This window comes from Aplysia californica, unplaced genomic scaffold (genome assembly GCF_000002075.1).
Source record: "Aplysia californica isolate F4 #8 unplaced genomic scaffold, AplCal3.0 scaffold00023, whole genome shotgun sequence".
In the NCBI taxonomy this organism is placed as follows: Eukaryota; Metazoa; Mollusca; class Gastropoda; order Aplysiida; family Aplysiidae; genus Aplysia; species Aplysia californica.
Genome location: NW_004797293.1, coordinates 791698 through 805599, shown reverse-complemented (window position 1 = coordinate 805599; position 13902 = coordinate 791698). Strand labels below are relative to the sequence as shown.

At 50.4% G+C, this 13902-nt stretch overlaps 1 protein-coding gene across 1 annotated transcript in view; it reads left to right on the top strand.

Moving 5' to 3' along the window:
* The first annotated feature begins 393 nt into the window (after window positions 1-393).
* LOC101864357 overlaps window positions 394-13902 on the top strand; it is a 52148-nt gene continuing 38639 nt past the window's right edge. The window contains exon 1 of the mRNA XM_005090921.3: window positions 394-13228. Within this exon, the coding sequence (XP_005090978.3) occupies window positions 2107-13228 (11122 nt within the window). The 5' untranslated portion in view covers window positions 394-2106. The remainder of the gene's footprint in view (window positions 13229-13902) is intronic.

Below are 13902 nucleotides of genomic sequence, written 5' to 3'. Positions count from 1 at the left end.
CGTGTGTGTTTTAGAGTGAGTAAGTTTGTGTGTGTGTGTGTGTGTGTGTGTGTGTGTGTGTGTGTGCGCTTGCTTGCTTGCTCCTGTGTGTTGTCAGAAAGTTGCGATAATCCGAAGTGTATTATTATAACCCATCGATGTTTCTGTCCAAACAACATGAGACTACGGAGAAAAAAAAAGAACGTTGGGTTTATGTTAACATGATAGTATTATTTCCTGTTTAGTTTTAAACTTGAGGGCCTGCCAACCACCTACTTTGATGCATCGGAATGAGGAATTGTGATAGGAAAATTAATGTTGTAAAAAGACGGAGAGCCAATTCTTTTAATAGTTAAAAATTTTTAAAAAAACGAAAAACAGAAATTTGGGAAAATCTTATGACGCTCACTGTAAGGTAGATGTGTTAGTCAACTTATATTTTGCATCCCTCTCTTTCCTAGATCGTGACTTATCCAGAGGATGACATTGATTTTGTGTTCGTCAGTTTCGAACTAACCCCAAGGACTAACAAATCAATGGAGAGTTCCTAAGCGAACCGTCACCGGGCAAACCCCACTTCCACGTAATTCTTTTCGATCAATCTGTCCTGTTGGGATATTCCTGGATTACTTCCCTTGGACCATTCTTTGCAGCGGACGACACAACAAAATGAAGTGTTGATGTACTAAGAAGACTCACTTCATCAGCTGAACTGTTACCTACATACATACAACTGTACTGAAGACTTAAATATTTTTCCTTTTCGCCCAATTTTTCAACTTTCGTAGAGTGTGACGTGTTCATCGATAGAAAAACATCACCAAATCACTCGCCAAGCTTGTATCAACCTCTCAGACGTGGGTGCTCTCTTATGTAGAGAAAACTGAAAACAGTGTATCTATAAATGTAGAAGCTGGATGAGCCACCTGCTCTGTAAGTCCTGTGAGAATAAAGCTCATTTGGCTGCATCTGCAGAAGAAGATGGAAAAATAACCCGGAAAAATCCGAGCGTGAAAAACAAAAACACGCGACATTATGTCAGTCTTCAGACCAGCATTTGACTCGCAGGAACTGTCCCAAGCCTTGTTTTGATCATCATGACATTGTCGTCTAATAGGTGTGAAAATGTGAGCTGAGGTACGATGGCAAAGGTCATTTTCTTTTGGTTGTGTACTTCACAAACAGACAGGGGAGTATGAGATACCGAGGAGTAAACAGCATGGTATAAGGAGCCTATGCATTCCAAATGATAACGTTGCATTCCAAATTAAAACGTTGCATTCCAAATTAAAACGTTGCATTCCAAATATAAACGTACAGCTACTTTTGGCTCGATTCACTGAATTCAAGGACGTGCTGTGGGCATCCAAACTGACATTTTTGTACCGGAACGCATGGGGAAATAGTGCTTTATCTTAAGCTGGATGATGCCGATACCTGTGCATATTTGCATTTCATGACTACACGCGAAAGACTGACTCGGCGTATTTAGATCAAGATGCGGTGACGTTCTTTTCAGTCGATGGGTCCAGAAATGCGTATGACATGACCTTCCTTTCTTTCGATATCTTGTCGTAGTTCGAGGGCGGTGCACGATTCTGTCAAGTGCGGCTTCTCAGATAAAGTCAGTTTGCCCAGAGAGAGAAGTGTAAATATAATCTCTACTTCTTGCGTCGCACTTTGGCAGCCCCTGTGTGTTACTATCTTGAGGTTTATCTCAGCTATTGCGTTGTCGGTGTGTGTACTTCAAGGCTGGTCACGTTCCCTTTACATACATACACACACAAGCAAACACACACATACACACAGACATACATACACATAGACAGACAGACATCCACACAGACACACAGACAAACATACATACGCCTTCTGTAGGCAGTTACACAAACTCACGCAACGCACCTTGGCGATAGAAACACACCCACACGGACAAACACACACACACACACACACACACACACACACACACACACACACACACACGCGCGCACACACACACACGCACGCACACACACATACGCTTTCACAAACCCTCTTATTTCAAGCATGTGGTTTCGTGCTTGAACTGATAACGTAACTCATTTCTCGGGAACAGCCCAAAGTTCGGAAGGGGCAGATAGCACGATGGACCGCTGGTTGCCCAAAGGCAGTCCGGCACCAGCGCCGCCGGGGGATGGGGCTTTCGAAAGATTTCTCACAGCGGCCATTGCCACCATCATCACCATCATGTTTTCCTGGAGACTTCTCGACAAAGATCAAATCGAAGACAGCAGGACTGGGAGTGAGAGTGAGGAGAGACGGAGACGATTAGGCGCTCATTCATCATCGCCATTATCGGCGTATCATAATTTGTCGGCGCAACTTTCGGCGTTGTCATCGCCTTCTTCTCGGGGTGCTTCTGCGGATGGGAACCCACAACAGCACACTTCGACTTTCCATCAAGGGCAATTAACCCAAAGTTCACCGGGTATTTTCTCTCATCGCGTTGCTTCCCTTGGAAACAGCTCCTCTCGCACGAGCATAGCAACAGGCGGTGTTGGGTACCGCATGACCACCCTCAAACCGCTCATCAGAGTGCCCGTGGATCTTCCTCTGGACGGAGACGACGATAATGATGATGATGACGACAACAACAACATTATGGACGACATAAACAACAATGAAGGTCAGTTAGAAATCAGCCTCGATTCTGATCGACCTCGACCGCCGAGCTCTGCTAAAAATAGCTCCGTGTGGGATTTCCCGGGAATTCCCCGCTACTCATCGTCGGGTGGTGGGATTTCTCGTGCGACGTACCGCGATATCGAGGCTGCTAGTACAACAGCTGTGACTGATGCTACCTCTGACGATGCTTTCGCGGTGAGTGAGGCTGCCGCCGTGGTGGGGAGTGGCTGTTCATCGATCGAAAAAGACGGGGACACCACAGCCACAGGCTCGCCAGGTGTTTCCAAGGTAGGGGCAGGCTCTAAACTTACAACAATACAACACGCGACAGAACGAGCGGTTGTAGAAGGGGAAGTAGGGGAGGAAGATCGATTGAATCACCGCCCCGCCCACCACTCTTCGTCCATTTCTGATTCATTCGGAGACCAAATCGTTTCTGGGACGGATAGTGTTGACGCAACTCGTTGCAGCAGTAGCGAGTTTGGTACCCCCCACGGCCTGTCCCCGCATGCAGCAACAACAACAGAGAGCGGAGGGCAGTCTGGGACGGACGGTGTCAATATATCTAACGAAGCAGTGAACTCCAGCGGAGAGGACATTCCTGCAGTGGAAGGGAACAGTGACTTGTTTTTGAATCTGTCTGCCTCCACGGACAGCAGCAGCGGCTGTGGGGACAACAACAGCGACAGGAACAGCAACAGCAACAGCAACAGCAGGGAGTATCGATACCTCCTAGACGACGAGAACTACCAACCGTTTCCTCTTCGACACATCGATGATCAGATACGAGTAGTCGATTACTCGGCTCAACATTCTGAAGAAGAGGAAACAGTTGACGAGGACGATTTTCGTCCCTCACACTACTCGTCCTTTCGACCTCGTTCCTCCTCCGATGACGACGACGAATACCGCTTCGACGATTTCGATGACGATGATGTCCAACCTAGGGAACTGGACTCTGACGAAGAACTCTTCTGCTGCTCCGTTCTGGAGCCGATAATGGAAGAGGATTCGGATGATATGACCACGTCCAGTGAAGGTGAAAGCACCAACAGTAACAACAGTCGAAGCGAGGCCGCATTTTATTCCCATTTAGGCAGCAAAGACCAAGGGCGGGAAATAGAATACGACTTGGAGTACGAGGAACGAAAGAGGGGGGTAACTCTGGAGACTCACTTTAAAACTTCAGCGAGTGACGAAGAGAAAAACACTTCAGCTGACGGCGGCGCCACCTCCCGTTCGAATTCGGGTGTGTTCTCGTCTGTTTTGAACAGCCGTCCGCTCGTAGTGCCATCTCCGCGTGTGCCTTTGCAAGCTCAGGGTTTGACGATAAACCGCCACCAACACCACCACCATCTGCCTACGCAAATCTTCACTGACCTAGATACCGGAGTGTCGACCGTAAGATTAGCAGACGTGAACGACCCACGGGTTGGAGTTGCTAAACCGGATTACGACGAAACACACGAGAGAGGAGACCGTTGTAGTGACGAGGAAGAAGAGAACAACGACCTGGTTAGTTGCGAACCTGTGAGGCTACTTTCACAAGTAGGCTCAAGCCGTGTTGACTGTGTTCTACCTGGTGTGTCGTCGCCTTCCGCCGCACTCAGTCGTGCCAGCTGTAGTAACAGCGGTGAACTTTTGAACCTTCAAAAACGCGACCATAAAACCAGTGATGACAATGATCAGGTCGGCGATAAAGTTCCCGTGTTAAAGCGAGATCGGTTTGATTCGGACGAGGAGTACTTTGAATACGTGCGGCAGTTCGGCAGTAGTGTCGACGGTTCCCCTCCGCTGAGTGAAAGAAGTGTCAGCGAAGAAGAAAAACATGCAACTACACACGACGTGCAGGGTGGCATATCTGAAATAACTCGCCGCGCCGGCGACACGGGTGGATTCAGTAGCAGTGAGTGCGACGAACAAGAATCAGCAGAGCGCAGCAGCAACAGCAGCACAAGTGGTGACGACAGCAGTGGTTTTGGTGTGGTCGCAGGTGGTGGTTATTCTTTCGGCGTCAAACCTGCGCCTCTCGTTCGAGCAGACAGCTTCGCGAAGGCATTTTCGACCAGAGTTGAAGTGGACGAGAGTAACTCGGAGAGTGACGAGTCTGTTCAAACAGTCATAACTCGCCGCTCCTCAGGAGACAGTTCGACAGGTACCGGTGGGGAGACAGCGAGTCCGGTCAGAGGTCAGGCAGGGTACAGTCCGGCCGTCTCGCTCCGGCCCAGTCCCGTGAAAGGAAAAAGGCCTGTGAGTGATGGATACGCTTACACTGCGAAAGTTCCGAAAACAGAAGAGGAGGCGTTCTATCGTGATCGTATTGTGAGTGAAGGAGGGGGCAACGCGTTCGGAGAGGAGAGGGGAGGCCACGATTCAGAGCGCGGTCACAACAAGGATGATAATGACGACAACTTTGACTATGTGGATAATTCTAACTACGACCTGAAAGCGTACAAATCGTACGCGGCGTTAGATTCAGGAAGTCTGTGCAGTGGTTCTCCTGTTGATAAACAAAACATTCAGATTCAGTACGAGAGTGATGAAGACATTCTTTCGGTGACAGTCGCAGATAACAGGCGCGGTGACCCCGAAAGTTCAACCGACATCTCAACTGTTGTAGGTAGTACTAGCCCCAGACCACGTGATATAAACAAACAGTCGGCGCATTCCGAGGTCGGGCGGTCGGGTTACGAAGAAGACTATCGCGGAAGTGCGGCGCAGGATGTTGAGCGTTCTGAGGGCTATTTCAAGCCAAATAACAGTAGGGAACTGGAGGAAGAAGCTTTTGACAGTAGTGGTGACACTAAATTCTCGGACACATATGTGAGAACTTTATCGGATAGCGGTGTTGTGAGAAACCCTGACAACTTTGACTTTGTGTATTCTGACTTTAACGAGGATAATACTGATAGCAAGAAGGATATCGTGATGGAACGTGAGTATTATGGGGCCTCGGAGGGAGGAGGAGGGGGAGATGGAGGAGGGAATGACCAAACGGGGAGGAGTAATGAACCCCAGGAGGATTCGGATTCGGAGGAGTGGGAGGAAAGCATTACAGAGACATTTGTCGTGCCTCTTACTCCAGAGAGGACTATTTTGAGGACTTTGGAGAATGTAAAAGCTTTACTAGATCGGAGGCCGGGTGAGCGAGGGGGCGGCTCTGAACTCGTGCCCAGAGAAGAAGATGAGGATGAGATGGGTGAGGATTATGATAACGAAGCGACGAGCACGTGTAAGACCAGCATGATCGAAGTGGAGGGTCGCGACGTGCTGGGATTTTTGGGTAACCAAGACGTTACGAGCGGTGCGAGAGCAGAGAGGAATGCGCTTGACAGGATGGATTTGGATGTAAGATCAAAAATGGGTTTCCAGCTGAATCTGGACGAGTTTAAAGTGAATGAGTATACCACTGACTCTGGTTTTCCCATTGTGAGATATATTGAAAAGGAACGAGTTTTTGTGGAAGAGCACGGCGATGATGGGATGGCTGATGATGAGGATGAGGAGGAAGAGGAAGAGGAAGAAAGAGGTGCACACCAATTTGATGACAGGGGAGAGCCAGGTCACCTCGCTTTGTATGGAAAGAACGATAAAATGGGTGATGATGAGGAGGACACTGATGACGACGAGGAAGAAGATGATGGAGAAGATGCAGAGGATGGTAATACAGGCATTCCAATGGATCAGGATTATGTTGAGAACCGGAGAAGCCAACCTTATGCTGAGATACACAAGGAAAGCTTGCCGCCACACACTGGGAGGGTTGATTTCAAGAGTATGCAACTTCCTCAACAAGTGGTGCCCTCGCCAAACCAACGGTTGTCTGCCACAGCTAGACTCAGACCTCGTGGACCAGGAGACCAGTATGTTCCCGACGAGTACGAAGAAATAAGGTCACCCACAGTCGCATACGCACAAATGCCTTACTCAGAACAAACTCTGAAACCAGATGAGGTTCTGCCTAGACCTAGAGGTCCCATCAGCGTAGAGAGCTTCGCTCTACTTCCCACCGGGGGAGAGAGAAAACTTGAGGTCGAACCTATGGACAGTGTTCTCACAAAAGAACCAGAGGTTGAGCTCAGGACAACAACATCCCAGTCTCGTCCTCTGCAAAACCTGTACAAATACGAGTCTTCAGATTCCGACACTCGTGGCCCGCCCGTCGTGGACGACTTCGACAGTTTCCTCAGTGGGATACCCGCGAGCAGCGAGCCGGCAGGTGAAGAGGCTTACCAAGATTTTGTCAGGCATATCTCTGAGCGTGACGACTCTCCTGACACACTGAGCCCCCCAAAAGGTGTAACGAGTGTGCCGACTCCACTGGCTACTGGAATACTCAGTGGCAACCTGGCATCTCCTTACGCCATGCCAGACGTATTTGTCTTCCCAAAAGATGGTCAAGTTTCTGAAGGTGCTCCCCCACACTCCTCCCCGTCTTATGAAGCCCACAAAAGAAATGTTGACGAGATGACAAGGGAAGAAAGCGAGGAGATAGAATATAAAGAATCAGAACGTAAAGGTGAAGGCGACGAAGAAGAGGGTGACGGAGACCATCTTTCGAAAAAGCCAAAGCTTCACAGAACTTCAACGGCTACAGACGAAGAGGAGCTGCTTGGATTCCGAGCCGCAATGAGGAGGTCTTCGTCTCACTCCTTATACGACGACTCGAGTAATGTTCTGAACCGGTCGTTCGAGGAGACATCGAGTTTTGGTCTAGAGAGGTACGACTCCGAGCCTGGCTTGAGTCGGAGTAGGAGCAAAGAAGGCCTCAGTCTGAGTCGGACCCCCGAGGGTCTCACGGAGTCACCCCGAGAGGGAAGGCTCTCAGCCCCAGAGTCGCCGACCAAGATGTTTTCATCGCCTCGACTCAACACCGTGTCCGCCGAACCACGTTTAGACGTTGTCATGGAAACGTCTCCCACCGTGCGGGACGCTCCCAGGTCGAGCAGTTCCGGTTCATCGACCGCTGCCCCGGTCACACCGACTGTTGTGGATTTACAGCAGAGTCCTGTGCTCACAAGTCCACCCGCTGTCTTCAGTTCTCCTCACAGGAGCCTCAACTTAAAACCAAGCACTCTTGCAAGCAGTACGGCGTCAGTGCCTGGCCCTGGTGCTTCTAAAAGTGCCAAGATGGAGGAGAGCCCCGTCATTTCTCCACCCTCTAGACCAGAACTTCAAAAGAGCCCTGTTATTTCCGCTCCTTCTAAACCAGAATCAGCTAGCAGACAAATTGCGAAAATGCCCGAGGAGGCCTCCGTTGTGGCCAACCCCCCAGCGTCACGCCCCGGACCATCCAGCCTTCCACTGATAGTGGACATGAAGCAGTCTTTCTCTAGCACAGACCACAAGACTCGAACGATCGTTGGGATGGATGAAAGCCCGGTTCTGTCATCGCCCCCTTCATCCGTTTCCAGTCCCGTTCGACTTCAACCAGTGGAGATTACACAGAGCCCCACGATAGCACCACCACCGAGGCAGGTTTCAAAGCCAGTGGAGGTACCGAAAAGCCCGCTTGTAAGTCGCCCAGTTCCTGCTAAACCACTTCTCGGGGCTGAATCGAAATCTGCCGCAGCAAAGCCGGAATTGGCGACAAAACCGGATTTGGCTTCAAAACCAGAATTGCCAGCAAAACCGAGGTTGTCAACAAAACCGGATTTGGCATCAAAACCGCAATTGCCGGCAAAACCGGAGTTGCGAGTGAAACCAGAGTTGTCAAATAAACCGGAGTTGCCAAAGAAACCGGTTCTGGCTTCTCCTTCACCGTCTCGCCCAACTCCTCCCAAATTTGACCCCAAAGCAGGACAGTTCTCAGGTCCCAACCTCGCTTCAGTAAAGTTGGTATCCAAACAACCAAATCCTTCATCGGAGCAAACCACATCTTCGGAATCGGTTACTCGCAAAGTGCCAGACACCGAAAGTGGTCAGTTTGAGAAGAGTCCACCTTCTCCTGTGAAGTGGTCGAGAGTCATTCCTGGTTCAGCGTTCGTGGAAGAGAAGTTTTCTCCCCCCACCAAGCGGCATGGCGGCATTGAAGACATTCCTTTTGCGGATGATAGTGAAACTACAATTACCGGGCCTCCTGATGTCACCAAAACGTTGGAACCTAGATCATCCGGTCCTATTTTTGTATCTGTTGGAGATAGACCAGAGGTTCTGTCCATGGCTCCTAGTGTTAGCAAAGTGCAGCCGAAGAACGATCAGGCAGCTGTAGGTCGTCCTGTTTTTGACAAAAGTGCCTTATATGAACAGAAAGACGCGAAAGGGACAGATGAAGCGCTTGAAGTGGGGAGAAGAAGAAAGGAAGCAGAAGAGGTTCGTAGTGGAGAAGATGGGGATAACGAGGAGGAAAGTGAAGAGGAGGACGATGAGGACGATGGCTCTTATGAGGAAGAGGATGATGAGGATGAGGATGATGATGACGATGAAGAAGACGAAGAAGAGGAAGAAAAAGATGCATACGTTGGTGGGGATCCTGTTCGAAGAGTGTCCGACGGGTTCAGAGAAGGAGACAAAGAGAACCCCTTTAACGTTCGCCAATCAGTTCAGGAGTCGATCTCCCCGACTGGCGCTCAACCAAAGGCAACTTCCAATTCTATGGACAGTTTAGACGAAGTTTTCCCTGTGAATTCGGCATCACCTTTGTCTCCTACTGTGTCGTCTGATAAGGAGTCATCATCCACGAGCGCGTCAACCACTGCTAGAGCGTACGTGACAAAATCGGCTCCAACAACTCCCAAATCATTTACCCCAGGCGGCTCGGCTTGGGCTCATTCCCAGTTCATCAAACCTGCCCCGGCGAAGCCTCGGTCAATGAAAGACTTGAAGAAGAAATACAAACCTTACAAGTCTGTCCTTACACAAGACCCAGGCACTCCTCCTTCACCTAAAGCTGCGCCTTTCCTTCTTCCGGACTCCATGATTACGCCTAGCCGATCCAGAATCCTGTATTCCAGGAACAAATTCCTGAGTGAACAGAATCTCGACACAGATTCCTACGCCGGTGAGTTTGCAGCGCATAAGGAATCTTTGCTCTCGGCCTCCTCTACCGCTGGGCCTAATAAGGAGCGCATGTACACACAGCGTCCTCTGACCAAGCATTCCGACTACAGAAGTCAGGAACAGCTTCAGAAGCTACAAGCCATGGCAAAGCTCTCCCGGCGATCTGAAAGTTCTTTGCATGACCGCTCCCATGTTAACTGTTTGCATGATGACTGTATTTTGTCCGAGAAGGGAAAGCGAGAAATTCTCGATAAGACCCTGTCTATTGACAATTTGCATGCGGATTTGTACAAACATTTGCAGCGCTTCGGTTCAGAGACAGATGCAGATGCTAGAGACATAGGCGAGAGCCACTTTTTCCCAGAGACTGATAGCGATATGTTTGATTTAACGTTTGCCTTTCAGGATGACCGCAGCCGAGTGTTAGATCGCCCAGCCAGCATGAGTGAGTTACGTCACGCTTCCGACTACACCACCATCAGTGGTGCCGGCCATGACGTCTTCGACACGACCTCCATGACAGGGGGTGGGGCCGGCGGACGAGGTTCCGGAAAAGGACGGTTTGCTGGCCACCGACAGTACAAGAAATCGAAAAGCTTGTGCACACTGGAGACAAATTTGGACGATGAAGTCAATTTTTCAACGTCTCCGTCGGGCGAGAATCTTTCTCGTGTCCCGTCTGCCCACGAGCTCCGTATCAGCAAGTCCCTGCAGAAACTGAACGTCCCGAACTGGTACAAGCAGTCAAGTCTGTCCAAAAGTGGCAGTTGCCTTCTCAAGTACGGCTCTTCATCCACGATGTCCTCTTTCCAGTTCTCCCCAAGTCTCATCTCCTCCCCATGCACCACACCGTCCTCTTCCTCCAATGTGGTTATCAAGACTCGCGTCTTGCCCCCGACCTCTGCCCGCAACTTACGATCCCCCCGCTATCCAGCCTCTGCCCCCACCACCCCGTCCTTCTCCTCCCAGCCTAGCCTCAATAGAGACGGTGCCACTACGCCGTCTATCAAGCTCCCCAGCGATAAAATGCGCTCCAAAGAAAAGTCCAAGTCACTTATGCCAATACCGATAGTGCCCTTCGATAAAATCCGTGCCATGTTTGAGAAGAAGAAAGAAGAGAAAAGGGCGTCAGAGGCAGGCGCTCCTCAAAACGGTTCCTCTCCAGCTTCTCCAACCTCCCCGACACCGAAGACTCCAGTGTCCCCAACTGAGAGAACCGGGCCCTGGAGTCCCACTCGAGTCAACGGTGGCCCAGAACCGGACGATTACGAAGACGTAGTCGTGCCCAAAGTTGTCGTCTCACCCACAGAACCACACGTTAAGAGCATTTTGAAAAAGTCTAATCCAGAGAAAAGGTATTCAGATATCCAAGAGACCCCAGAACCGGATGAGGACCGTACGATTATCAAACCGATTCCTACTAGACCGCCCGAGTCGACCCCCACCACAACGTTATCACAGGCGCCGACTGTGATACGACCCCCGGAGCAGAAGAGACAGGAGCCCTTGGAATCACCCTTCGCTCAAGTCTCAGAAGCCCCAGTTTTAGCAGCAAGGCCCTCTACTCTTACGTCCAGGGATGCCCCCAAGCCCACAGAGAGGTACCGTGAAGACACAAGAATTATAGAAAAAGAAAATACCAAACCTATCGTTCAACAAGACACAGCAAAACCAATGTCCAGGTCCAAAGATCAGAAATCATCTCCGAAAAAGGCCGAAGCAGAAAGCAAAAGCCCAGCAGCCCCTGTCCCCAAGCCGCGAGGGTTCAGCTTCTTCAAGTCATTACGGTCATCTTCGGGCTCATCTTCGGATGATGGTAGCAATAAGGACAAAGGCAAAAGATCACCAGCTTCCCCTGTCGGATCTCTAAGTCCAAACACAAGTTACGATTCGGCCGACAAATTCCCCGCATCTCCAGTCTCACGGGGTGGTGTATCCCCTACAGGAAAGAAACCATCTTCACCTCCAACCATTTTAGTTACTCCTGACGAGCCTAATAACAGGGGGAATAGGTTTTTCCAGCAAGAGCCATCGGTGTTAATAGAAAAAGCGCCCTCTGTTAAATTAGAAGAGGCACCTGTTGTCAGACCACCACCACCACAACAAAGTAAACCAGAGGAAATTGCTCGTCAACAACAACAGCCTGTAGCCAACAGAGAACCTCCTGCTTCAAGAGTAGAATCTTTCCAACATGTCCAAGAGACCAATCTGGACGATTCTTACGAAGACGTAGCCCCTATTGTAAGAAAACCCGCTAAAGATGAGCCTAAATTACCCGCTAAAATAGAACCACCAAAACCAGCCCCGGAGCCAGAGAAGAAGAGATGGTTTCCCAAACCCAAAGGCTGGAAAACGAGTAAATCTCCGACGTCTCCCTCAGAATCCTCGGCCAAATCTCAAGAGAAAGGACCTCCCGCTAAGACGGCCCCTAGAGAGGAGCGACCTAAGGTGTCGGACCTGCAGTCTAAATTTGAGGTTGGCGAGATTTCCTATGAGCCTCGACGCCTCCTATCTTCCCGCTCTTCGTCCGGACACGACGATAGTTTCGCTTCAGACAGGTCCGACGACAGAAGTCGGTCGCCTGCTTACCCCCATGAAGCCAGCAACAGATCTCTGAACAGGGATAGCGAGTTCGACCGCTCCCGAGATTCGTACGGATCTCGTGCAAGTTACAACCGCCCTAGTAGAGACCTTGGTCGAGATTTCTCGAAACCAGTTGAAAGGAAAAGCTCTGTCGAATCAGACAGAAGCTTCAGTCGCGATCTCGACCGTGTACTTGAAAGAAGCGCTTCTAGAGATCTCGACAAAAGTAGCGGTCGATTCGGAAGCAGGGATCAAGAACCCAGACCAGCACCACGTGACCTCGATCGCAGCGTGTCTAGGGATAACGACAGACGAGGCGGATCCAGAGACACAAGTTTCGACAGAGACGTCCAGCTCCCAAGCAATTTCGACAGACGAGAACCAACCAGGTCTTCTGCTCCGCGAGACCACAGAGGTCGTCCCGACTACGACGACCGCGATCCAACTCTCGAGTTCAACCGACGACTCTCGGATCGTAGAGGTGACCCAAGTGGTGACTTTTTGCCTCCAGACCGAAACCGAGCGAGACGCGGAGATGATCTCGACCGAAGCAACGCGTCCACAAGAGGCAGCAGCGTGAGAGGAGGGGACCTCGATCTCTCCCGAGATTCCGCACGAAGAACGTCGGGCTCCTTTGATGAAGTCACACCGAGGTCAATGACCTACTCACAAGACTCCGACTCGACCTCCAACACCGCAAGATCTTCAGGAAGATGGCAGCCTAAACCGCGAGGGAGCCGAGCCTCGGGAGGGCGACCTGGAGATGAGGTTACCCCGCCCAGAACAGGCGGTACTGGAGCCTACTCCAAAACGTCCCCAGCCGTGGATTCGAACGGCGCCTCCCCGTCTTCGTCCCCGTACCGTTACCGTGTCCCTGGAAGTGCCTTCAGCGCCTCTAAGCCAAATACTCAGGCCGGACTTAACACGCCGCCCCCGACAGCCAGACACGACTCCAAGCCCGTCACATCGTCCGATGAAGCAACCAAGAAAAGTTTGAGAGGTAGGAATCTTTTTGAAAAAATCAATCAGTATCACACACACACACACACGCACACACACACACACACACACACACACACACACACACACACACACACACACGCACGCTCAACGCGCGCTCAAACACAGACAGACGAATAAATGACCCGCAGAACCCTGGCAGACACTATGAGGGGCATACCCAGGGCAGACCTAGACCAGTGCATTTCGTTGTATTTATTATAGGCTTACTGGGTTATTGTTGGGGGTGTGTCTGTGTTTGTGTGTGTGTGTGTGTGTGTGTGTGCTGGCAGGCATGGGCATAATGATAATATACCCTTGTCCACTTTCTCCCGCCACCACCAGCCCCCACCACACACACACAAATATACACACTCTTACATACACACCTACACAGCCACAAAGAGAAACAAACACACACACACACACACACACATACACACAAACGTACACACTCTTACACAGGCATAAAAACACACACAGACCCACACACATGACACTCGCACACATACTCACAGAGAGAGAGAGAGAATATTATTATAAGAGGTGTGTAATCTGCTGACTGTGCAGTAATTGGTCGTTGACTGACCTGACTCAGTGCCTCCTAGATCAGCCAGTCATGCTGTTTACTTTTGTGCTTGGGTCACACTGCTAGATTGTGCGCTGGGGTATGTG